We start from the raw sequence: 24,115 nt of genomic DNA, 5'->3' as shown, positions 1-24,115 counted from the left end.
TGAACCAGTTCCACACGGCAATTATTAAAATACACCTTAGAAATATTTATTGCTAGATACTTTTGGAGAGAGGGAGGTGTAAAGGGGAAAAATAATTAAATCTTCCTCTCTTATTTGATGAACACAGCGGTGTGTGGGCTAGAATTCAGAACTTGCTGTCTTTTCACTCAATTTGTTACAATCATATAATTCAGACCACCCAATTTTTAAATGAATGAAGAAATTAAATTGCACAAAACAGGAATCCTTCCTTTGGTTTCCCATGGGGACTCACACTTAGGGATGCACAAGTTGAGCACTCGGTCCACCAGTACTACAGCAGCTACTTACTGCTTGCAAGGCCCACTTTTGGCTCATCTATGGAGCAGCAATGATCAGGAGTTCAAGAGAACACATATCTTGCTCTCCCAATCAAAAGTATTTGGTGTGGCGGCCTCTTTATACAATTAGGTTAGAAAGAAGTAGTTCCTACTAGTGGGAGAAACCAGTACAACAGTAAGGCTTCAAAGTAGAAACTAGGGCGTCAACCCTGGACAAGGGACTGTCGTTATGAACGCTAATCAAGACCTACTGCCCTGCACTGTATATCAGGTTTCTCCTTAAAAGGAGCAAGGGAAGAAATAAGACATTGGGTGTGTCAGACACATCAACAAAGGAGCTGAGGATGTCCTTGTGGCAAAAGTGGTAGTGAAATACTATTGAATTACTTCATTTTGGTGTTGGCCTCAAATTCTAGCCCCTTCTTCACAGCTAGCAGATGAATCCTATAGATCTCTGCAGGCTCAACTGTAAAATGAAAGTCTCTAACCTATCTTTTCTTTTGCCAAAAGCGACAATTCCTTTTTTTTTTTTTTTTTTTTTTTTTTTTTTTTTGGGGGGGGGGGCGGCATTGGGGGGTGGGAGGGAAGGAGAGGCATAGAAGATTCCCAGTTCTTGGTTAGAGAATAACAGTTCATGAGAACTGGTACAAAATTAGGATGAAGTTCTCATTTAAATATGAAATTCTAAACAAATATGGGACTAAAACATAAAACTCAGCTACCTGAAATCGTCCTATATGCCCTTGTAACTCCATCTGCGTCCCTTCATTAATATCGATGTCGAATTCACCTAACACACCTAGCAAAACAGACATGAGAAGATAAAATACATGGGGTTTTTTAAATTAAAAACAAACACTTATGGTTTAATATTTTACATTTAGCCAATACAGCTGGTCAGAAAATCTCCATCCAAATTAAATTTTGACAAAACTTTTGCACAAACATTTTTGCGAAAAATGTGATCTGATCTAGCTGTAGCTACTGGGGGGGATATATGATTATGTAATTACATCATTTATTTAGTAGTACTATATGCATTTTTTTAAAATAAAGTTTTGGGGTGAATTTTAGCACTTATGAAAAAAACAAAATCTTGGCACATGAAGTCTTGGCACTTCAGTCATGACCTAAAGCACTATATGACCCATATTATTCTAGTTATAGGCCTCTCTTGAGAAAACATTGCCATTCATGACAAAATATAGCATGGTGAATTTGGAAGGAGCACAACTATGTCCACAAGAGTCTAGAGCAGATCACCAAACCCAACACAATAGTGAACATATACTTTCATGAAGGCAGATCCCCAGAGAGTAGTAGTTAATGCACTAACCCACATTACCCCCCCCTCCCCCCCCCCCCAAAAAAAAAAAAAACCAAAAAAAAAAAACCCTTTTTATAAATTCAAAATGTAGGAAACATTAAATATTACCAAATAGAAAATGAACTAGATTATTTTAGGCAGATAATTTACCGTGCCTCAGTTTCCTCGGTTGTAAAGAGGGCTGCCTGAACAATTCCCTTGTACTTATCTCCCAGTTACATTGTGAAGACGAATATTAGTAGGGCACTTTGCAGCCTGAAAGCATTGTATAAGTATTAGGTATTATTAAGCAAATGCAGCAGGCAAGTCAAGTCTACATCAACATATGGATGTGGATTCCAAATCCCCTGACAACCTACCATTCTTTGGCTCAAAAACAATTATTTCCCATGTCTCTTTCCAAAGCCACACATTCTAAGATACAATTTTTAACCGGTTTTCCATGGTGCATCTTATTCCTTTGACAGTATATCAGTAAGAATCAAGCGAATGTGATTAACGGCATGTCTACACTACAAACTTAAGTCAATCTATGTTAGGTCGACTTACAGCCACCACAGTAATTACCGCAGTGGTTCATGTCCCCACTGCCCTTCTTCTGTTGGAGGTGTGCGTACTTACCAGAAGTACTTCCACTGACTTAAGAGAGGAAGTGGGGGGAAAAAGGGGGCTGAGAGCCCAAGCTTTGAGTGGCTTTCTTGTCAATTTGACTGCTCCAGCATGGAATCCTGAAATTGACAAGGCGGCCAGCCAACAGCCCATGTAAGTAACCCGCAGTGTCTATACAGATACTGGGTCACACTAACTACACCAACATAAGCCCTCTGCCTCTCATGGAGGTGAAGTTATGATATCGGTGTAGTAGGGCACTTACATCAGGGGGACCAAGGAAGTAGTGTATACACTGACATAATTAGGTCGATGTAAGATAGCTTAGATTGACTTAACTCTGTAGTGCAGACCAAGCCTCAGTCTGACAAGTGTAACAAAACTGGAGTTTCTGCAATCTAAGATATATCCCTACCAGGCAGAGCTGCTTTGCTGATTATTCCTGTCAGAAAGGCTAGTTCCTGGAGTGATCCTGCACTGACATCTTGACATCGCAGGATTGCCTGGATAGTATCTGAATGGGATATGAGAAACTGCAAAACCTGAACCACAGAAAGGAGGAAGGAAAATATGAGCGGAGAAAAATTTAATAGTAATCTAATAAATAAAATCAGAATTATTACTATAAGAACTTTAGTGCAATTTCTCATATGGGTTATGGTTCTCAACATTATAAAAAAAATGTTACTGACAGAACAAATATTATATATAATGTGGTCTACAAACAATATCATCAGCAAATGTCAAACACTAGAAGATAATTCTTGGCCTCTCAGTTTACCTGTCCTGCTGCCTGCAGATGTTGTGCCATGCTAGATGTGAGGATCACCTGGCAGAGCTGGAGGGCTGGGAGAAGAATCTGGCGATAGCGCTCCACAGGGGCAGGAATGAAGATAGGGGGATCTCTCATTCCAAACATTCTGAAGAGATTTAAGATGCAAGGTATCAATAGTTGATGGAAACTGGAGGCTACAAAAACAGACAGCTTACAAGTACCCTAAAGGGCTGGGAAACCTCTCAAAACTCAATCATAGATCCTTAGTTAAGGGTTTAGCTTTCCAGTATAAGGTAAATTTCACACACAGCCCTTCTTACTTCCTTAGAAAGCTGCTTTCTGTCTGAAGTTTCCCAGGCACTCTCTCTAGCTAGAAGAAAATGTTTCTTTGAAAATATCCAGGTTAATCAGACAGACTTGGTCTAGAAACACCAGATTTGTTTTCCTGAGCTGTCCCCAATGAAAACAAGTGGCTTCTAAAAAACCCGTTTCAGGTTCCAACAGAGCTTGTATATTCCAACTAATATATTTAGTCCTCAGTGTTTACTGAAGCTCTTTTTTTTTTTTTTTTTTTTTTTTTTTAAGTTTCTAGTTCTTTTTGTTGCAAATATTGCCTTGGAAAGCTAAAGTGAATATTAGGGTTAGAAATTACTCAAGGTGATTTTTCCCTAAACACACAAGTTATTCCTTTTCCTCCTCCAACCACCTCACAACCAAAAGTTGCACATTGCATCACTCCAACAGACACTGGTCATCTGAGCTCCTGCTCCTGGTTGCCAGTACCTTAAAAAAATTAGAGACACAAACCTTCTACCACAAAAGTTAGGCATATCTAGGTTACTCTAATTAATTAATGTAACAACACTGTACAACTCCATGGAGCTGCTGTGTCACATATAATTACATACATCATGAAGCGACATGGAAATTAAATTTACTTCACTACTATATGTTCAGCGTGTTACTACAGGGAGGAAGGAGAAGAGAAAGCATCATATATGGGCTCTAAACACACCCTTCAAACCAACTACAATCCCTCAAAATTAAGCCTACGATATATAGAAAAATGGTTTAAACAACATTAATTTTCGCTGCTGTAGATTTCAGCAACTGCAGTTCTAAACAAGCAGAACCTAATTTATGTTTTAAAAAATAATGGACTACTTTCTACAGAATCAGATAAGCTAGAGGGTTTGGTATCCTGGAACAAGCTGGAAAGTACCATAGTTTATCCCTTTATGCCTCATAAACTGGGATTTTCCATGTCAACAGAAGTCAGCTTAAATTTAACTACTGAAAAATTAACAGAGTAAACATTTATGACAAGGATTAAAGCCTACAAAAGTCAGTGATTTTTGTCTCCACCAAGAATGGGTTTTATGGTCTAGCACTCAGTTAAAAGATAAACTTTGTGGACACCTACCCCTGATGATCTGTCTCTGGTCGCATGTCATAAACCTGACACTGTGCAAGTCTCACGATCACTCCAGATCTCAGCAACTCTAATGCCCCCTGTTGGATTTTAGCCACTCTGGTCAAGAATGCCTAGAGTATAGAAGAGGGGAAAAAAAGCCATGCAAACTTAAGGTAAGACTCCATTTGTATTAACGTTCTTGCCCTCCTTGCTCTCTACACTATCCCAAAATATGTCTACTATACGCAGAAGAACTTTTGCTATTGTTGCAAATACAATATATTGAGCACAATGAGTGATGAAACAGAATGGCTCATGCAGTTTTTAATGTGTAATCTGTTAACGGGACATGTAACTTCTCAAGAATGTAAAGCTCAGGAAAACAACTTTTGTTCGTGAAGAAAACAGTCACTGGTGAGTTCTTACCATTTTGGACTCATAGGTATAAAGAGCTTTAAGTAAAGGAGGCTGTGGCGAGAGTAAGCTCTGAAGAGTGAGGTCATCATCTGCTAGGCTATCCACAAGAACCTTTAGGTAGCCACTGTTGGATAGATACAATAGCCACTGCTGCTGCTTGTCTACTGAGACAATGCGATCAAGTAAAGCCAATGCCAGCATCTAAAAATAATAAACGAAAAATAATTAAATAAATTAGCCAGAATGCTGAGGTTTCCAATACATGCCTCGAGACAGGCAACATGTTTATACACTGAAATTCAGATCTTATTTTGGTTCATTGTTTATAAGAACCTTTTAACAACACTGAATATATATTTTTCCGCCACACTAAACTATCTTTTATTTGGAAGCTATTGCATCATTTAGTTCCTGTGGTTTTAGTATAGAGAAAGCTAACTTGACTCCCTTTGTTGTTTATTGCTCAATCTAACAAAACTAATACTATTTAGAACATCTTCAAAATACTTACAAACATTACAGGGACACTTATCTACTTGAAAATAGTATTTTTATTTGTTTTTTTTAATCTACTCTATTTACTATTTGTAACAAGACATTCTCTCTCTTCAGTTTGTTTACTTGTGCATTTAACAAAACCACCTGTCTCGTCAATTTCACTCCTTTCCCTGTTTGGGTGGATCTTTCATAAAGCAAGAGAAGAAAAATAAATGTTTAAAAAAACTGAAAATATGATGGTATAAATCATAATTAGTCCAGTGAAATACTTGACATCATCTTTAAACACAGTTTTTGAAAATGATTTCCCTGTGAGGATTTTATTCACATTTTACAAGTGAGGAAGTAAACACAAGGAAATTAAGAGATTTGCCCAAGAACAAACAGTAGATCGGTATCAGTCCTAGCTCCCTATCCTGTACTTTGTCCTCTGCAACAGAATTAACAATGGCCCTGCTTCTGCACAGCTAGCAGGGTGAATTCACACATTGCTTTTCAATGGTGCACACCAAAATAGTGTTTTTTAAAAAATATATCTACAGTAAATTGTCAAGTGATTTTTTTTTTATTTCCGTAGATATTTGTAATACTCACCAAATTATGATTGTAAAAAAAAACAAAAAAACCCAAAAATTCACCTAAATAGTTGAAAAGCATCCCTTTAATAAAACACTTTGGGTTACAAGGGAATAGATTCATTTACCCGGCCTATCTCATGACCATCACAGGCATCTCTGCAGACCACTTCCATGAGGGCAGCACCATAGCTTTCAATAATTGCCATGTTTTCTCGCTGCAGTTTACAGAATGCATCTTCTGGAGCTGTCAGACGTTCCCACATTGTTTTCTTGCCTATAAAAAGTGAGAAAAATAGAATTAAGAGAGATGCAGGAGGATGAAGTGATTTGTATACATCTATCCTAGATTCAGCTAAACAGCAGCCACTTCTTTCAGGACATTAACGCAGTCACAATCTATGCATAATCTCAGTAAGTGGGTTGTGTTTTTTATTTTTTAAGTGAAAAGGTTCCTATACAAATATATTCTATCCTAAAATCAGTTATTCTGGCCAGAACATCCAAGTGGAGGAGGTAAAACATGCATGTACACCTTCCTCTCTCAGACGGTCTGTTCAGAAAAAACTTACTGTAGGATAAAATACATACACGTGCAAACTTTTTGAGCTGAACCTAACAAAATTCTACTGAGAACAAAGCAATCAATCTTAAGAGAAGCAAACAAGATGCATCAGTGGAAACATGTTATGTCCAAAGCAACCAATAAACTGTAAAGGAATTGTAATAATTTTACTGATACTTCCATCACTGCAGTTCCCAACAATAATATAGTAATGGTAGTCTGAACGACATGCATGAGATCCAGGTTTGATTTCTGATCCTGATCCCTTGCTCTGAGATACAGCAGTGGCTAGAAAGGCTGAAGAGGCAAAGAATTCAGCCCTTAGACAGAAAAGGTGTGGCTTGCACCACTAGCCCTGCTAGTTGCTTAAGAAGCAGTCTCGATTAGCTTTGAAAATTAGTTCCTTTCCAGTCATCTTCAGCTAGAATAGTAACAGAGCCAAAGAGCATCAAAAGGTTCCTGTAGTTCCAAATGAAACATCAAGAGAGAGTGCACAGGCAGGAGTGCAAAGAATGTTTTCCAACAGCTTACAACAATTTAACAAATTTAATAATTTCTAACTGGTCCTGAGCCCTTTAACGGATTTTTAATTATGGTTTCCTCCTTGTTAAATGGACACTGAATAACAGATCACATATCTTAGTCCTTAATGTCAGGAAATCCTAAACTCATGGCACATAACACATTTTGAATAAACACTTAGAAATGGCTTTTGACAATACTCTATCCTGACTTAATTCTAACATAGTGGGATAACAAATAGCACAGGGTTTGATATCCAACTGGTCTTGTCTTTCTCAAAACACAATTGTATTCTACCTGCTTCTAAGGTATCTGGTTCATCTGGTCTTTGGGCAATCTGTAAGTAATAAAGCAGTGATCCATACAGGTGCGTTCTCACTCGTTGGAATCCACCACCTGCTCAGAGGAAATAGTTATTTGTAACAGGGAACAAATTGGCATAAGTCAAATCATTATTCTATTACAATCATCTGTGCCCCCACTTAATTTAGCTCCACAATATTAGTGATGACAGTAGTAAAACAAATGAAAAATTATGTTCTCTTATGTAAGAGCCTTGTCATTGGTACACCAATCCAGGGTTATGAGAATGAGTTTAGCAAAGCAAGGTCTTGTCCCATAAGGTATAACCACTGCAACATTCAACTCCCTTATATACATACGTACCACAGACCCCTCTACCTCAATGGTTTGGATTTTGAGGACAACATGCTAAGCAACTGTCTCCTTAGAATAACAACTTGCAAGATGTCTAAAAAGGTAACTTTGAAAGGTGCATGTGTTAGTGGAATAAAGAAGTTCAATGCAATGACCTAAGGGGGGCTTCACAGTGCATTTATTCAGTCTTGGCTTGTTAGAATCCACCCATAGATAAAAGCATAAAACAACTGCACTAACGGCATACCTGTTTTCAAAATGAAATCTAGTAGTTTTTTTAAGATGATATGGAGAGAAGAGTCACCAATGGAAGCGAAACCCACAGACATGCCCTCTGAACCAGGTGATGGGGTGAAAGAACCATCCAGCATCAAGACATACTGGGAATGTCCAGGTACAGGGACTGCAAGCGGCCGCTTTTGCTCAGTGCGCACAGACTGGCTCAGATGGGCAGTAAGGGTAAACACAGCCCCTGCCACAACTGGCATTAACTCCTGAGCTGCATCATCATCCAGGATCTTAAGAGGAAGGGGAAAAAAGAGCACATGTATGATTTCAGGAAATACTAGTTCACTTATTCAGCTGTCCACACTCACACAATTTCTGAAAAGAAAAGGAACACATCTTAATGTTACATTATTTGACATTTTTATTTCATGAAATTAGAAATAGAAGATTTTCTATACAAAATAAATCAATACCTGAACACTGTTTTTTGGTTTTTTTTCCCAGAAAGTGTAATCATATAATGATTTTGGACCAGACTATTCATCTTTTGGTTCTCAGTCCCCTTAACTACAAACATAATGACATTCGGATTTGGGCGGAGAAACAAAAGGGAGAAGAGCGCAGTGGATGTATTAAAGGTTGATTTTAAATATTTAACATATAAACAAACAAACAAGTTAGAGAAAGAACAATTCAACCCTGTTACATTTTGATATCTAAAAAAAAATCCATGACAAAAAGTTAAACGACAGAATTTAGAAAAACTTGGCACCCATCTGAGAGCAGCTACAAGAATTCTTCAGGAAAGTGACCAAGTCAGTACTTCACTGGTCTTGTTTCATTTGACCATTTAAGTGGTAAAATTACCTTCTCAGTTATCCTTTGCAACCAAAGTTCTTTTCCTAACTTGACTTTTTATCCATATAAAATGATTTGGCACGATTATTTCTTTGTTATCTTTACGAACTGGTAAAATTATTTATTTGCCAAAGTTAATAAAACCTTTAGCAAAAAAAATCGCTCTTAACAGGATCGATAATATGCACATTTCAAAGAGGCAGATGGTTTAGCTCTTGATCTCCAAAAACTCTGGGAATTCACTGTGCTTTGGCCATGGGAGGCCACACTTATGATTACATTATTGAAACAAACATATTGGGAATTAAAAAAAAAAAGATCTATACAATTTTTCTTTAAAATAATTTGTACTAAAATAACCCAAGTGAAAACTGTAATAAAAATCAGACAATTTGTATTTTTACCCTGACAAAATTGAAAATAAAGAATTTTCTAAAATTCTGCTATACGTTTCTCAATAGGACACCTAATAAAATGATTGTGTATGACACGTCAGAAATTAGATCTGCACAAGAAAATCAAAAATAAAATTGTAATGCTTCAGTGATCTGACAATCACAATATTCCTCATCAGACTTTGTCCTGGATAGATAGTAATGGGATTGGCTAGTTGTCCATCTTGTCTCAAATTACTGCAATAATTCAGTGGTAAAACACCCCAAGAGATCTTAGGTCCCAAAAGTCCACTACATTTTTAAAAGTCCCTCTCTACTGTAACATCAAATTTTTGCACTTGCATGTGACACTTTTTTTTTCTCCCCAAGAAACCAACAATGGAATATGCAACTAAACATCCAAATGGACTAAATTAACATCTGAGGTGTTTGTTTTTCCCTGCCGGTGATCCGCTACATCCCTGAGGATTCTCCTTTCTCAAAACATTATTTTTCTTTTTATCATATTCCCACCACAGTCACTGTCTTTCCAGCTTTCACGATCAGACTGGAACCTCTTTGGCATTTGTCAACATGTTGTACTACAGTCATCGTGATTGTTAATGAACGATACAAAGCATTCCCTCTCTTCATAATGCATGCGATTTTTGCTAGCAAAATGATAGTGACAGAGGAAAACTTGAATGTGAACAGTAGGTGTTTTGCAATATGTTTTGTAGCCCAATAGGTATTTTGTAATATAATAAAAAGATGGAAGTTTCCCTTTAATGCAAAATCAAGTACCACCACAGTTAAAAGAGATGGTTGGTTTCAAAAGAGCATTACTTTGTCATGCACATCTTGTAAGAGGTCCCGAATAATCAGCTGTCTGTCTTCAGCCTGTATGAGGTCTTGTGGGCAGGCAGTCAGTATAATTTCCGCCAGCTGTCTCCAAGACTCCAGTGCATGCCGCTTTGCATGGAGACACTGCAGCAGCTTGTTCCGCTCCACCACATACTGCAGAATTGTGTTGATCTCCTGGACTCCCAAGAAAAGGAAATTTTAGTTAGATTATATAACACAAGAAAATGACAACAGACTGAAAGATGCCTTGTCTTACTTTTTTATCACAATCTTTGAAAAAATAAAGCACTTAAATATCTTTAGTTTATCACAAAAAGCAATGGGATTATTCATTCAATTCAATGAGACAAGGGAATTTTCTAGAAGGAGAATTAGTGCACAGCAAGCAGGGTGTAAATCTACAGTGCTCTAGAGTGCCATGCACTAACTGGCTGTATGGATAGAGCCCTGTACAAATACAAAATTTATATCCGCATTTAATCCACAATGCGCAAAAATGATCTGTGGATCTAAAGCAGATATCTGCAAATTTGCAGGGCTTTAGATATAAAATTTGGATCTGCTTCCTTCCGCAATCTGCAAAAATGGTCCGTGGATGCAGACACCTGTGAATATAAAGTGGATATACATGGATTTGCAGGGCTCTAGGTATGGACCGTGCTACCAGGCATTAAAAGTTCCCTAATGTCCTTTGACCTTCTCCCATTTCAAACAGCAGTAGGTTAAAGCACACTAGGGAACTTTTAGTGCCTGGTAGCAGGTTCCACACAGACACTTAGAGCACAGCAATCTAGTGAGCTGTAGATTTACACCCCAGTTTGCTGTATACTAACTCTCTACCAAGACATGCTCTCAGTTATTTTAACTAGACTTACGTCCATGAGTAAAGGTCTCTGTCCTATGGCTGCCATTCCTGGAAGGGCATTAACTTCTGCAACCAGAACTCTGTGAAGATACTGGAATTGAAAGAACAAGAACAAAATCAAACTAATTGAATGAAAGGGGGCTACAGTATGCCTAAATACTGCTGTGTCTAGATTGTGAACTTCCCTGCTTGTTTGGAAAAATTTGTAACACATAAGCATAGTGGAGTCAGCTTAGGAGACAGCTGCAGACAATTTTCTTGATTTTGCATATCCCCACTTATCCCACCCCTCTCCTATTACTGCAGCCCTTCAACTGCCCAACTTCACTTTCTCTACCCATTGAACTTCACTCCCTCCTCTCTTCACTTCTCTCTCCCCTTTCCCCAACAGTTTTCCTCTTCCTTTATCCACCCCCTCTTTTACTCCCACAATCCCTTCCCTCTTCCCACTCCAAAACAAAAACCTAAAGATTTTAAAAACAATTATATTTTAAAAGACATGGAATAACCTGGTACCAATATAACTAAGTTCCTACCATCACCCATATCACTTTGCTTATATGTTCTTTGTCTTACAGACTATAAAGTCTTCAAGGCAGGGATTGTGTATTCCTATATGTTCATACAGCAACCATCACAAAGGAGCCATGATGCTTACTGCAATCTTTGCATGCTACTCCAATACATATGTATATAAATAAGTGACAATTTAAGTCACTTTATTCATAAAATTCGGGGGGAGAGGGAATTTAGAATGGCAAAACACGGCAGAGCACAAAAACCTCTACTGACAGCATCCATCATCAATATAATACAGATGGAAGATCAATAACTCTTATGCAAGACATGGACATAAAAAGAAAATCAGTTTTAGTTTAACTAGCTTACACAACGAAACATCCAACTAAAAATAGTCAAAATAAGTGCATGTTCACATACTGGAATGGCTGAACTCTCTTATGGAGAAGTGGGGTGAAGGAATAAGAGGTCTGAGTCTGTAAAAGGAGGTAAACCTAATGGTGCTTAATATAATAACAAGGCAATTGTAGTGATGTAAGTAGTTCCTAGGCAAAACTTGTTTGACCTGTGTTTGACCTAATGAAGAAGTAGAAGACGCAAGGGTAGTAAACAAGATCCAGTTAAAATAAATTCTGAGTGCTTTGCAACTTTCTGCTCTATAGGAAAGGGTAACAACAATAGTAAGTAAAGCTGCTCAGAAGGTCCATAAGCAGCCAAGACTGCAGAATACTTGGAAGATGCGGTGATTTCTGCTCCCTGCCCTACTGTAATTGATCGCAGCTCCTAGTACTTAGGGAGGGATGGATAATAAATTAACTGCCAATTGTTGCATGCTTTAACACGCTACTGGGCTGATCAGCCTTTGAACTAATAAAGATATTTTCAATTGAAAGTGTTGACAGTCTGAACCCTGTTGGGACAGTAAATCCCAACAAGGGGGCCAGACATACTATTAGTGTGTACAATGACCAGTAAAGGCAGAACCCCAATCCTACCAGCCATTTTTTTTAAATTACCAAATCAAGTTTTAGACAGCTTGCATATCTTGAGACAGCACTCTCCAAACATTGTTTACCTTGACGTTGCAGATAACTTGTCCACGTGCATTCTTGTGCTCACAGTTCGCAATGACCTGTTCAATCTGAGCACGATCAAAAAAATCCAGTTGCAAAGGTTCAGGGATTTCCTGACTGAAGTCAATTGAGTCCAGGATACTTAAGATCTTCCTGCGTACTGTGGAAGAAAATGAACTAATATCCTATTCAGAGAAACCAAGGAACTATTGGGACCTTAACTGACTTTTGTAAACACAATTCTTCACTTAAACAGGCCTCACAGTAAGAGCTTTCTGAGAAGCTAAGGCTATGAATTGATGTTAACAGAATGGCTTTTTGTCTTTTATGACTTAGACTAACAACTCATTTCTACTTGTTATTTCTCATTTTATATATGCACATAGGCCAAAATTTTCAGGTGTTAATTCAGCTCCTAAATAAAAACAGACTGGTTTTTAGAGATGCCAAGAACTTGCAACACCTTTTGGGTGCCTGCCCTGGATTTAAGAGTCCAACTTTAGTCATTTATGTTTTAAATTTTTTTTAAACACAAATGCAAATATTTTCAGTCACAGAAACTTAATGATACCATCCAAAATGGTTACTGCGCCAGTTCACTTATAGACTGCTGCCTCCTCCTTTGTGCATTACTTTTACCTCTTCTCCCCTTCCTGTATTTTTCCCTCATTATAAAACTGTCACTTGATTTCTAAAATCCATTATTTCATGCTAGATAATAGTGTTCTGAATACATCTGCCACATTTCATGCTGAAGTAGATCTTCTAGAGACAGCCCTTCCTGTTCATGAGTAGAAAATCCTTAAGAAATAATGAAGCTCCAGAGCATTTACCTTTGGAGGCAGTGTCAATGTGAAGAAACGCACTGATTGATCGACTTTCATCTTCCATCCCTCCTTCACCATCAACTGAGGGTATTGAAATACAATCAGTCAGAAAACTAAGATGGAGAAAATATGTAAACAATTTGACCAAGTCTGAAAGGGCACATGATATGACTGCAACTGGTCAATATCTCACTTATAGGTCACTGGTTCAAAACCAGACCAGAATGGTAGAAAGTGAAAACAGTTATTGTCTGATGGCTGGTAGCTAATGATTTCATCCAGGTTAGAGAGGTAATGTCTGTAGAGTACTTTGAAGGGTTAAAACACAATGTAAATGTTCGATGGCCAATGTAAAATGAATAGGTGGTCTCAATCCAGTTCTTAATAATCAGACATCCACCTCACAAAAAACAGGTCAGGGTTGAGACACATGAAAGTGGATGGGGGAGAAATTTTCTTTGATTGTGGCCCTTTCTGTGCATCTCTTCACCTATGCCATTTATTTTATTCATGTGAAGCTTTCTGCTGTCACCTTTTTTACATTTGTCTTGCAGGACAAAGTAAATATATAATATAGTGACATCTGTGTCTTTGAGTTGCAACATTACATAAATGAGTAGTGTCCTGGTGCAATATCGTATCATAATGGTATGTCAAAGCCAGAAATAAACTTGTGACTCGACTCTGCTGCAAGAGACCTGTGAAAGAATGAAACTGTGACTTTCAGTCTGGCTGACAATCTTATCTAAACCAGCCAGCAAAGAAGATTCTTCACCTGCTGGAAGATAGAAACAACCAAGGACAGTAAGCCACCAACCTACTTCTATAAAGTACATGATTTTACCAAAAATCCATACTGATTCTATCTGCTGGCCCCTAAAACTAAGTGTCTAGACTGATACAGAAGAATGAACAGAGATGTTTCAAATAAACCAACAGCCAAACGAAAAGAATAAAAGGGAGAAAGAGTGTAATCCTGTATTCCATACCATGCAGTCCATATCCCTCAACTGCAGTGCCAACACCAAACCAAATACCAGAAAGGCTTTTAAATGTTAGACAAGAACTAAAATGTCTATATAAAAGAGGAGGCTGATCTAAGTAAAGAGGACTTCTCACTATTTCAAGTCTTGGTTTCTCTATTCTCTCCCAAACCATACCCCATTTTACCTAGGTATGGTTTTACAGGCATATCATCAAGCAGGAGATGCAAGAGTCTCTGTGTGTGGGAACGCTGGCGGTTCAGTGATGTTACACGCAGTTCTATAGATGCAGTCTTTATCAGCCAAGACATCTGGTTTAGTGCTGAAATCTCATGTTCTAGGTAAAAGAGGTATGAAAAGAAATCACACAGCTGAATAAAAATACTGCTCTGCATTACAAGAAAAAAAAATTTGGGGGTGGGGTTTTATGGAGGATGCATGTGAGAGAATTGATTTTCAGCTGAATTGCATCTGACTAAATTGTTTCCTTACTGCTTGCTAATGAAAGCTAAGAACTGATAGAACTGTCCAAAGTCAGGAATAATTGCAGTGTGCTGTGCAGTGGTCATACGTGTATGCAAAAAGAGTTCTGAGAACTAATCTCACTCTTAACTTGTAGCACTAATCTGCCATTGCACAGTCGTCTGCCTTTCCCAGGCAAAGAGGATCAATTCTGATCAATTACGGTGTCTTTATGATTTAGATTAACATCAACTAGGCACTCAGTTGAGATAGAATATACTCAGCCTAAGTCTACACTTACAGCAGCATATACCGTAGACACTGCATGCCCAGCTAGCATGGGTATAAACAGTAGTGTAGATGATAAGGCACGGCTTAGATGAGTAGTGTAGGAGTATAGCAGAGCACCCTACATGCCTGAATCCCATAGATAAATATGCTACAGGGTATTTCTATATGCCCAAGCAGTGCCTCCCACATCTATAGTGTCCCACTGTCTTCTGGTTGCCAGAGGCTTTTCCCCTTGCAGTGTGAAGTGCTCTAGCAGCAGGGAAAGGCTCCAGCAGAGGGGGGCAGCAGAGAAAGGCTGAAGTAGGGAGAAGCTGTTGGAGCCTTTCCTCATAGCGTCCATGCCTCTGGAGCCTTTCACTGTAGCATATAGCTACACATGTAGTGCCTCTACTCTACATGCTGACCTCAGTCAAACCTGACCAGGCCTGAACTATCGTCTCCAGAAATCTTCATGGTCTAGGTTTATATAATTTAGGACTGTAAAATCTTTGAGGTAGACATTGTTTTTTAATCTCTGTGAAGGATCATCCAAAGTCATGGCAATATATACACATTTACTAACAAATAGTAAAAGACTAATAAGTAAATTAATCCACTGCATCACCTAGACAAGCCTTTGATACATCCAATTAGTTTTTAAACTTATTCTCATTATTACATCTGAGAAATATCTGTTAGAAACATTAAAATGCACCTATTAATCATTCAAATTTTAATGCCAGCATTAGAAATAATCTCAAACAATTATTCATAACAAGGAAGCCCTTCATAACTTTTCATAACATAACATTTATAAATGGCACAATGCAACCAACAATTCTTCACTTCCTTGGCTCTACATGGATCCCAAAGCATTCCCCATTTTTCAAAATGTAAGATTACATAGCAGGATCTAACAAATTTGTAATGGAAGTGAAATTTATGAATACTCTAGACTTTTTTGGGATTCACAAAGTAAATAGGGATGCATTACAAAACACAATAAAATATTTTCATGAAAATGAACTATCTTGAAAAGTGTCTCTCTTTTCCATGTCCCCTCTCACCCATGCCTACTCAGTCTGCAAATTTGATATGATGGTATACAACAGCTTCACAACTACAGTTTGGACTTCAGACTAACAAAACCAAGATTACTTTGCTAAATGAACAAATCCGCAGACAGGTTGGATTAAATCAATTCAATCTGATGGGGGAAGAACTCACCTAGAACCTTGACTCCTCCCAGCCAAAGTTTAAACTTAATTTTAAATTAATATGACTTTTTCTTTTAAATAATTTTTTTTTTTTACCTTTGACAGAAAATGGCAAATGCTGCAACTGAGAGAATAAGAAATCCTGGCTGGTTCTCAAATATCTCATAGTTGGACCTGACGTATCTGAGCATGCACACAACTGATAAATCACCTGAAAATTGGAACAGAAGTAAGATATTAATTTTTATTCCAAATTTGAAAGACACCAAGTCAAAAGAAAAATAAGATTTGCACAAAAATATATGAATTAACTAGTACTGTATTTCTGTTTAAAACAAACACCCCATTGGCCTACTATTAGGCTTAATAAATCACTTATATCAAACACCAGATTGTCACTACACTGAAGGATTAGAATGAACAGACAGATGATTAGCTTCTATTCACACATGCTATGGCACCATATAAGCAACATCCTCTCCTCTTAACATGGAAGGTATGGAGGCTTCTCGATCATTGGATCCATGAAGGGAAGGAAATATACTCCATTTCTCTCTCTTTCTGTGGCATGTCTTCCTTCCTGACTTTAGAAGCAATTTGAATGAATTCCATTTGAAGTCATTTTTATTTCAAAAGGATTTTATAGCATAATACTTGACTTAATTTTATATTTTTATCTGATTTAATTGCATATGCAAGGTACCTAGTTCATGCATACATTCTATTTAGAATACAATTATTTGTCATTGCTGCAAAGTTAAGGGGAAAAAACACTCCACACAAGATGTTGTGAGTTCTTTACAAGTAAGGATTATTCATTATTTTTATTCTCTAGGCAAACAATTGATGATACAAAAATAGAATTAACACACACTGTTTCATTAACCAGCCAGACGTTAGTAAGAGAAACACAAAGCAAAGATTGCTTTATAAAGAGAATCCATTTACTAACTTTGACGTGCTTGCAGATTCCTTTTACTGCAAATGTGCAGTAATACATTTTTACATAGTGATGGGAAAGGAGTAAAAGTTCTAGCATGTAAAAAATCTAGCAGAAGCATTTTGGAACAAAACTGTATCAAATCATAATCACCCCTGTGCTCATTACTAGAAGCGGTAAATCCTGTTTCAGCTTCTACCAACAGGAAATATTCTGTATACCTGGTAACACAGTTCTGCAAGATGGGGAGATTCTTGCACTGCTGTAGGGCCTGTCCTTGCTTCAGTACCTTTCTCCAGTATATTCAAAATAGCATGAAGGCAAGTCCGTGGGCAACCCAAGACACCTTAAAACAAAGGATTAATTATTATTTTTTAGCATTGGTTGACTTTCATAAATATCATTAACATGCATAATGTATATATATACCATTATGGAAACTAGATCCCTCACACAGACCTTACACTGCACCCACTGCTCTGCTCCATGTACCAGCATCACAAAATCTGTCAGAAATTTTAGCATAGTAATTTAAACAGAAATGGGAATTGCACCTTATTAGAAGTCAAAGTATTTGAGAGACTTTTGCATTGGTGAAAGGAGGGGACAAAGTGTCTCATATATGTCAAACAATTTAAGACCCTTTTTCTTCAGTTCTATTAGAAACAACAATGAATTCTATTAATAAAGTTTTTAATAATTTTGGTAAACTGCATAACAATTTGGGATTCCTGCTTTCTCTAGCAAGCTTTGCATTTATTGGTCAATACTCCATTGAAAGGAGAGATTAATACTCATCTTCCATTGATTATATTGTGAAATTTACATAGTTAAACTTGCACACTAACAAAGAAAAAATGATTCAATGTAAAAGTAGAGCCCTTTCTTTTCACACTTTTTTTAATCACTATCTCCTTCAAATGATGAACAGAGCAAGTTCCATGTCTATAGTGTTTCAGAATCTGGTTGAAGAATAGGATGGGGAGGAATCATCACTAATCATAGTTGTTGATCTATGTCATGATAACCACTCTATTTATAAAATCATGAACAGTATCTAAAGAGTAATAAACAGTCTGTGGTGAGATATAAAAAATTAATTCCTGCAAGAGTTTCACATGACAACATAAGTCTTCAGAGCAAAGCACCATAATCATCCCAATGTGAAATGTTTTGTTTAACTGCTGCACACAGATATGCATATCTATCACTTCCTACCAGAGAGAACTACAATAAAACAAATCTAAAGATCCTAAATACATTCAAGGTATCCTCTTGAAAAATCATTCTTGAAATACCTCTATCTATCAAAGAAACACATACACAAAATCATTTTTCATGCTAGAGTCAGATTCAACACAATTTATTTAAATTCATTAAACCAAAAATATAATGTCCACCTGGACTGAAATCTCCATCCTTGATTTCAATGCTAAATGAGTTTTAGAAAGTCAAACATATAAATACTTGTGGAATGTCATAATACATTGAAGATCTACTAATGTCTCAATGATGTAAAAATACTTTGCACTTAGGTGAGCACAGACAGTCAAACTTCTTATATCAAGTGCCTCTACCTTTCCTGGTAAGACTACACGTGGAGAAGAGCAACTAGTTTACATAACTGTTGAGAAATTATTGTTAAGATATTATATTTTGAAACTGCCAAACCTCTGTCAGCAAATAAAAGTAATCCGTAAGTGGGGAGGCGGGGAATGACGTGTGTCCTTTTATATGTCTTTTTGGTGCATAAACACAGCCTGAATTATTTATTTTTTAGATTTTGTTTTTTCACATTATAAATTCAGGTTCTATTTACCCCACTTTTCCAGGAAGATTATGGACAACTGGAAATTTACTGGGATTATATTCAACATCAAGCAATTGAAAGCTGATTAGGAGGAGTATTCTGTTTTGTTCAGAATGTTTAAAACAGGTTATTTATTTCTTCTTCTAGGCTTTGTCCCATCTCCATGGGGTTGGCTCTTTGAGTCCTTCTCCATTCCAGATTGTCTTCAAGCAGTTCCTTGGAAACTCCACAGCTAATCAAATACTTTTGTATGACATCTCTCTATCTAGTTTTGGGTCTTCCAACTCTTAAACTTAGAAGTCTAGGGTAACACTCTGTTTCCTATATATTCTTTTCACATGCCCAAACCACCTAACTCTGGATTCCCTCAACTTTTCTATAATTGGCACCACCACATTTCCCCTAATGCATTCATTTTGAACATGGTTCATCCTTGTAATTCCAATCATCTATCTTAACCTTTTCATTTTCACTGTATTCAAGATCTGCTCCTGCCTCTTCCTCAGTGCCCAGTATTCAGTGCCATACAAAAGTATAGGCCTAATTACCATTGTGTAGATCTTACTTTTGAATTTGATAGCCATTCTCCTATTGCATATCACTCCAAACAGGTTTTTAGTTGTTTTCACTAACATTATTTATCTAAAACATTCTATAAAAGAGGTGGAAGAAAAAGTCTGTTTAATAAATATACCTTCCAACCCTTTCAATTAAGAGCTGAGGAAGCTAACAAATTCAGACAAACCCCCACCCAGTTTTCCAGCAAAATCAAAGAACACCAGAGACTTGCCATTCCTGACGCTTCTAAAGGTTTTAAAAAGAAAAAAGCCAAAAGAAAATCCAGCCCGATGCACAAAAACACTTTACACGTCTTACAAGGCAAAAATCCACTTTCTTCTTCCATAGATTAACTTGAAGAAAGAAAAGCCAACTCCTAACTGATATAACTGGTTCAAACCAGGTTAGATTCTGTACATCCCCGTCTTTTACATTCTGTGTAAAAGAATGTGTCCTGTGGTAGCTTACACTTTGTATTTAGTATCAATATACTTTTTTGTTCCAATGCTTGAAGATTAAGGCCATTCCCCTCGATGCCATGAATGAGGAATCAGGATTTCTCCCAATGAACTTTCCAATACATTGTCTCAACAAAAAAAAAAAGGTAGTTAAACGCAATATCTCCTTTTCATCCACATACCTGGGTCTTGCAGATTCGTGGTGCTGACAGGTTTCTTCAGTTCATACCCCAAAAGGTACAGGGCCAAATTGGGTGGACTGCACTCAAGAGAGGTGATGAGAAGGTTCAGGATGTGGATTTTTGTTTCATGGTGGATCCGAGACTGCTTCTTTTCAGATTCCAGTTCTTATTAGAAAGTGAAAAAAGGTCAGATGAAAACTGAAATGAAGATAATGTAAGTACTGCATTGCCTTCCCTAGTCACAAGATACAAACTAATCAAAAGGAAGCTAAGGGTAAAACTCAGATCACACTAGGAATTTCAAGGAATTAATTCCAAATTACTATTGAATATAACACTACACAATTTGTCCAGAGCAATTTATAATATTTTCTCTTAAAAACTGGTTCAATTTTTGAACAGGTTGTTCTTACAATTTTTCCTAATTTAAAATAAATGAAGAACTATGGGGTGTTCTGTGCAACTGTTGTGCCAAAACTAAAACAGTCTTGGTCAAGTCAATTTACTTGCTCAGTAGTTTGGAAGCTGTACTTGCATGTATTTCCTTAACTCACTTTCAGCAATATGAATCTACACAAAAGATAATCATGTAAATAAAAACTGACCATTCACACCATCTTCTGGATTAATTAATTCCTCCGCATCTTCATTGTCCAAACACTCCACAAACCCAGCCATCAGCTTCTGGCTTATACTCTGGATTCAGAAATAGAAGGTTGGGAATGAAAAACAGAAAGAAGTTTGGTGAAGAAAAACATTGCTTTAAATACAAGATGATTTTTAAAAGTGAAATTTTATAGTTTCACACACTGGTGTAAATTTCACTGACAAAAATGTGATCAAACTGATGAGCATTAGTTACTGCGGTCTAAGTTGTTCTAAGTATCGGTCAAGTGTAAAGCCACATGACAAATAATATTTTGAACTATATTGTCTTAAAAATACACTACATTAACAACCCCTAGGAAGGACAGTCTAACCAAAAAAAGGGTTAGTATGTCATACAAAACTGTCATTTTCTCATCATAGTGATTGTTTCATTAAAAACCTAATGCTATGAATAAGTAACCAACCGTCATGGTGCTATGGAAAAATAATATGTTCTTTTGTAGAGACAAGGCACTATGTAGCCTTACCACATATGATCTAGGGTTTTGGTTTTTTAAAGTAGTACAAGTTCTGTTTTCCCATCAATACTTTCTTTCCCCAAATTCAAATAGAATGGCAGTTACCTGATCGTGTGTGAAATCTCCTACTAGCTTTATCTGTATGTTGGAGTTACAAGAAATGCAACAGAGGATCTTGGCACTTTCAAAAGCCAGTTCAGGATTGCTGTTGCCATGATAAAGATACCTTTAAAAAATTGCAAGAATATTTGTAATTAAATTGTTGGTCATTCCAGAGTTCCAAAAGAATACTATCCAGAGAAAAAGAACATTTGTAAACTGAAACAATTTAAAATCAAATATGAATAATCCAGTATATATAGCAAACTTTTAAAATTACAGATTGAGATTTTTGTCTACAGACGGACACAGCAGCTAAACACTCTCACCACCAGTAATAAAGACTGACCAGGGGAGAAAGATCACTTCCAGAATTTTTTCTGCTGTTTCTTTTACACTATATCCATTTTAAAAGGGGACAATATAAAAGAAAGAAGGCAACTGGACACACCCTCAGGAAACAGGTGGACAAAGAGCAATGGGTCTGAAAGACTTCTATCTGAAAACTGTATACTTACTATTGTTATACGTAACATCTGAGATTATGATAACAAAAAGATTAGAGAAAAAACTAGTTACACACTTTGTTTTTATAGGACTTTGTGTTTAATGATTTCACTGTTTCTCCTATGCAGTCAGTTTTCCATTTGTTTGTATTGTCTATAGTAAAAGGTCATGTAAACCACCAACATTGGCAGAGGGATTCAATGGCAAGTGTGGTACTTGAAACTGCATAGCTCTCTGTTTGAAAATCAAGTTGACAGTGTCCCTTTAATGGGAATAATTGACCAGCAGTGCTGCAAAAAGCTCGGGTGGCAGATTGGGCCAAAGGAATTTTTAACTGGCTCAATCTATGGCTATCATGAAAAGTCCAGCTTGGAGAAATAAAGGTTATACGCAGGTGAGCAATGAATTTAAAAGTTCTGAATTTCACAGAAATTATGTGTAACTTAGAAAAATTCCTCAGAACAGAAATTTCAAAGAAGAAGATACAAAAATGGGCCCCACTCTTGCAATCAGATGTATGCAGGTGGACCCTTCAGGCTGAGCAGAATTCACTGACTTCAGGGAGGCTCTAAGCAAGCAGAAGGATCTGCTGTGTGGATCCAACTGAAGAATCAGGGCCACAATGGCTTCTCTTCACTTTCCAACACAGCTAAAATGCCTGGCCCTCCAAAGGAATGTGTGCCTACCTGGCAATATTCACCACATTGTCTGCCTTTTTAGTGCGAGGGTTGATTCCTTGCAGCAGCTGTTCCAGAGGTGTGACAATCAGAGAAAGATGGCTCTCACGTAAGAGGTCCATAAAAAGGTTCTCCTTCTGTAGGGTCAGATTAAGAAGTGCAAGGCAGTATTGCACTGCTTTCTCCAAGTGTGTCTTCCCTACAGTACATGAGCAAAAAAAGCAAACATACACAACAGTTACAAAGCAAGCCACAATTCCTGGAACCGCTACAAAAAGGTAATATTCAAACAACTCATTTATCAAAATACTCTGTCAGGAAAGTTCCTTGAGATCTGATAACTTGTTTTCAATTAACTTCCCTCAAAACATAACTTTATATATTTGAGAAACAAAAGAGCTGAACAGATAATATATATATAGAAATATCAGCATCACATTGAGGTTAGTAAACTCTTCACTAATACCTTTAAATTAAACTAATGGCACATACCAGGAAAGGGGGCATAAGTATCAAGCTGTTTAACCCCTTCTTCCAGCAGACTAAGGGAGAGTTCCAACATTGGTGACTCATTCAACAAATGATACATCAGACTGAATCCAGGTGGTTTATGTGCTGTTATTTCTTCTCCTAAAAAAGAATAAAAATAGGTAAAATTACTTACTAGTAATTCTTTTTGTCAGAGATATCCTTTTACTCTATTCCATACCAGAAAACATCTCAATAATAGTTGGTATGGCAAACACCTCAATGCAATGCAAGATATCACAAGAAAATTCCTTGGAGCACTCTCCAGCCAAAAGCCATTAAAGCAGACAGCAGCTCACAAAAGCTAGGAAAGAACAGTGGTGGTGATTGCCACAAGGTAGCCTTTGAAACCTAAAAGCAGAATTTTAGTTTTCACCAGGGGGAACATCCAACCTTTAATTAAATCTGTAAAGGATGCCCAAGCCACAGTTGAGCCATAATCTCTTTAGAATCACCTATGATTCCCTATGAAGGGTCCTTCAGAACCTTTTTAGATCACAGCAACAAATTTGCATGAAGATTCTTCTGAAGACCTAATGTGTGGAAAAAAGAAAACTGACGATGCACTGAAAGTTTGATATACATATTATAAATATCTGCTGCAATGAACTAGAGCATGGAAGAAAACGATCATTGGTCTGAAACTAAAATGCCATCAGAAAACAAAATCAGAAGACAAAAGAAAAAGCTTTGCAAATAAGTCTAGATTAACACTCCCAGTTTATTATCCTCCTAAACAAGAGAAAGGAAGATGGTACAGGACACAAACACTGGAGCTAAAAGGATCCTTTGTACTGTGTGATCTAGAGGTCTTCCAGACTGTGCCAAACTTACTAGTAAGATATATTTCTGCCTAGCTCTCCACTTCAGCACTGTTTCTAAAGGCTCTCTGAGTGTACTGCAAATTAACAAGCATTGCTTGGTGAGAAGCTTTAAGAGGAAACTTCACATTAAAAAATGTGCAGTACAAGACACCAAGAAACCAAAATTAAGGTGAATAAACTCAACAT

General features: G+C 37.1%; 1 protein-coding gene across 2 annotated transcripts in view; it reads right to left on the bottom strand.

Annotated features, from left to right (window-relative positions):
• NUP205 (nucleoporin 205) overlaps window positions 1-24,115 on the bottom strand; it is an 86,525-nt gene that overhangs the window by 19,895 nt on the left and 42,515 nt on the right. For both annotated transcript variants that reach the window (XM_067559714.1, XM_067559715.1), the window contains 20 exons: window positions 23,070-23,207; window positions 22,587-22,776; window positions 21,400-21,520; window positions 20,773-20,863; window positions 20,168-20,332; window positions 17,381-17,505; window positions 16,316-16,430; window positions 14,458-14,607; window positions 13,294-13,368; window positions 12,463-12,620; window positions 10,879-10,959; window positions 9,986-10,177; window positions 7,927-8,197; window positions 7,320-7,418; window positions 6,064-6,212; window positions 4,872-5,063; window positions 4,455-4,576; window positions 3,038-3,176; window positions 2,672-2,798; window positions 1,043-1,119 (listed from right to left, as the gene is read on the bottom strand). In XM_067559714.1, coding sequence (XP_067415815.1) covers window positions 1,043-1,119; window positions 2,672-2,798; window positions 3,038-3,176; window positions 4,455-4,576; window positions 4,872-5,063; window positions 6,064-6,212; window positions 7,320-7,418; window positions 7,927-8,197; window positions 9,986-10,177; window positions 10,879-10,959; window positions 12,463-12,620; window positions 13,294-13,368; window positions 14,458-14,607; window positions 16,316-16,430; window positions 17,381-17,505; window positions 20,168-20,332; window positions 20,773-20,863; window positions 21,400-21,520; window positions 22,587-22,776; window positions 23,070-23,207 — 2,777 coding nt within the window. The remainder of the gene's footprint in view (window positions 1-1,042; window positions 1,120-2,671; window positions 2,799-3,037; window positions 3,177-4,454; window positions 4,577-4,871; window positions 5,064-6,063; window positions 6,213-7,319; window positions 7,419-7,926; window positions 8,198-9,985; window positions 10,178-10,878; window positions 10,960-12,462; window positions 12,621-13,293; window positions 13,369-14,457; window positions 14,608-16,315; window positions 16,431-17,380; window positions 17,506-20,167; window positions 20,333-20,772; window positions 20,864-21,399; window positions 21,521-22,586; window positions 22,777-23,069; window positions 23,208-24,115) is intronic.

The sequence above is a fragment of the Emydura macquarii genome, unplaced genomic scaffold, assembly GCF_026122565.2.
Source record: "Emydura macquarii macquarii isolate MOO-44397 ecotype Brisbane River unplaced genomic scaffold, CSIRO-AGI_Emac_v2 contig_2205, whole genome shotgun sequence".
Lineage (NCBI taxonomy): Eukaryota > Metazoa > Chordata > Testudines > Chelidae > Emydura > Emydura macquarii.
The sequence above is the reverse complement of the archived record's forward strand: the minus strand, read 5'-3'. Positions and strand labels throughout refer to the sequence as shown.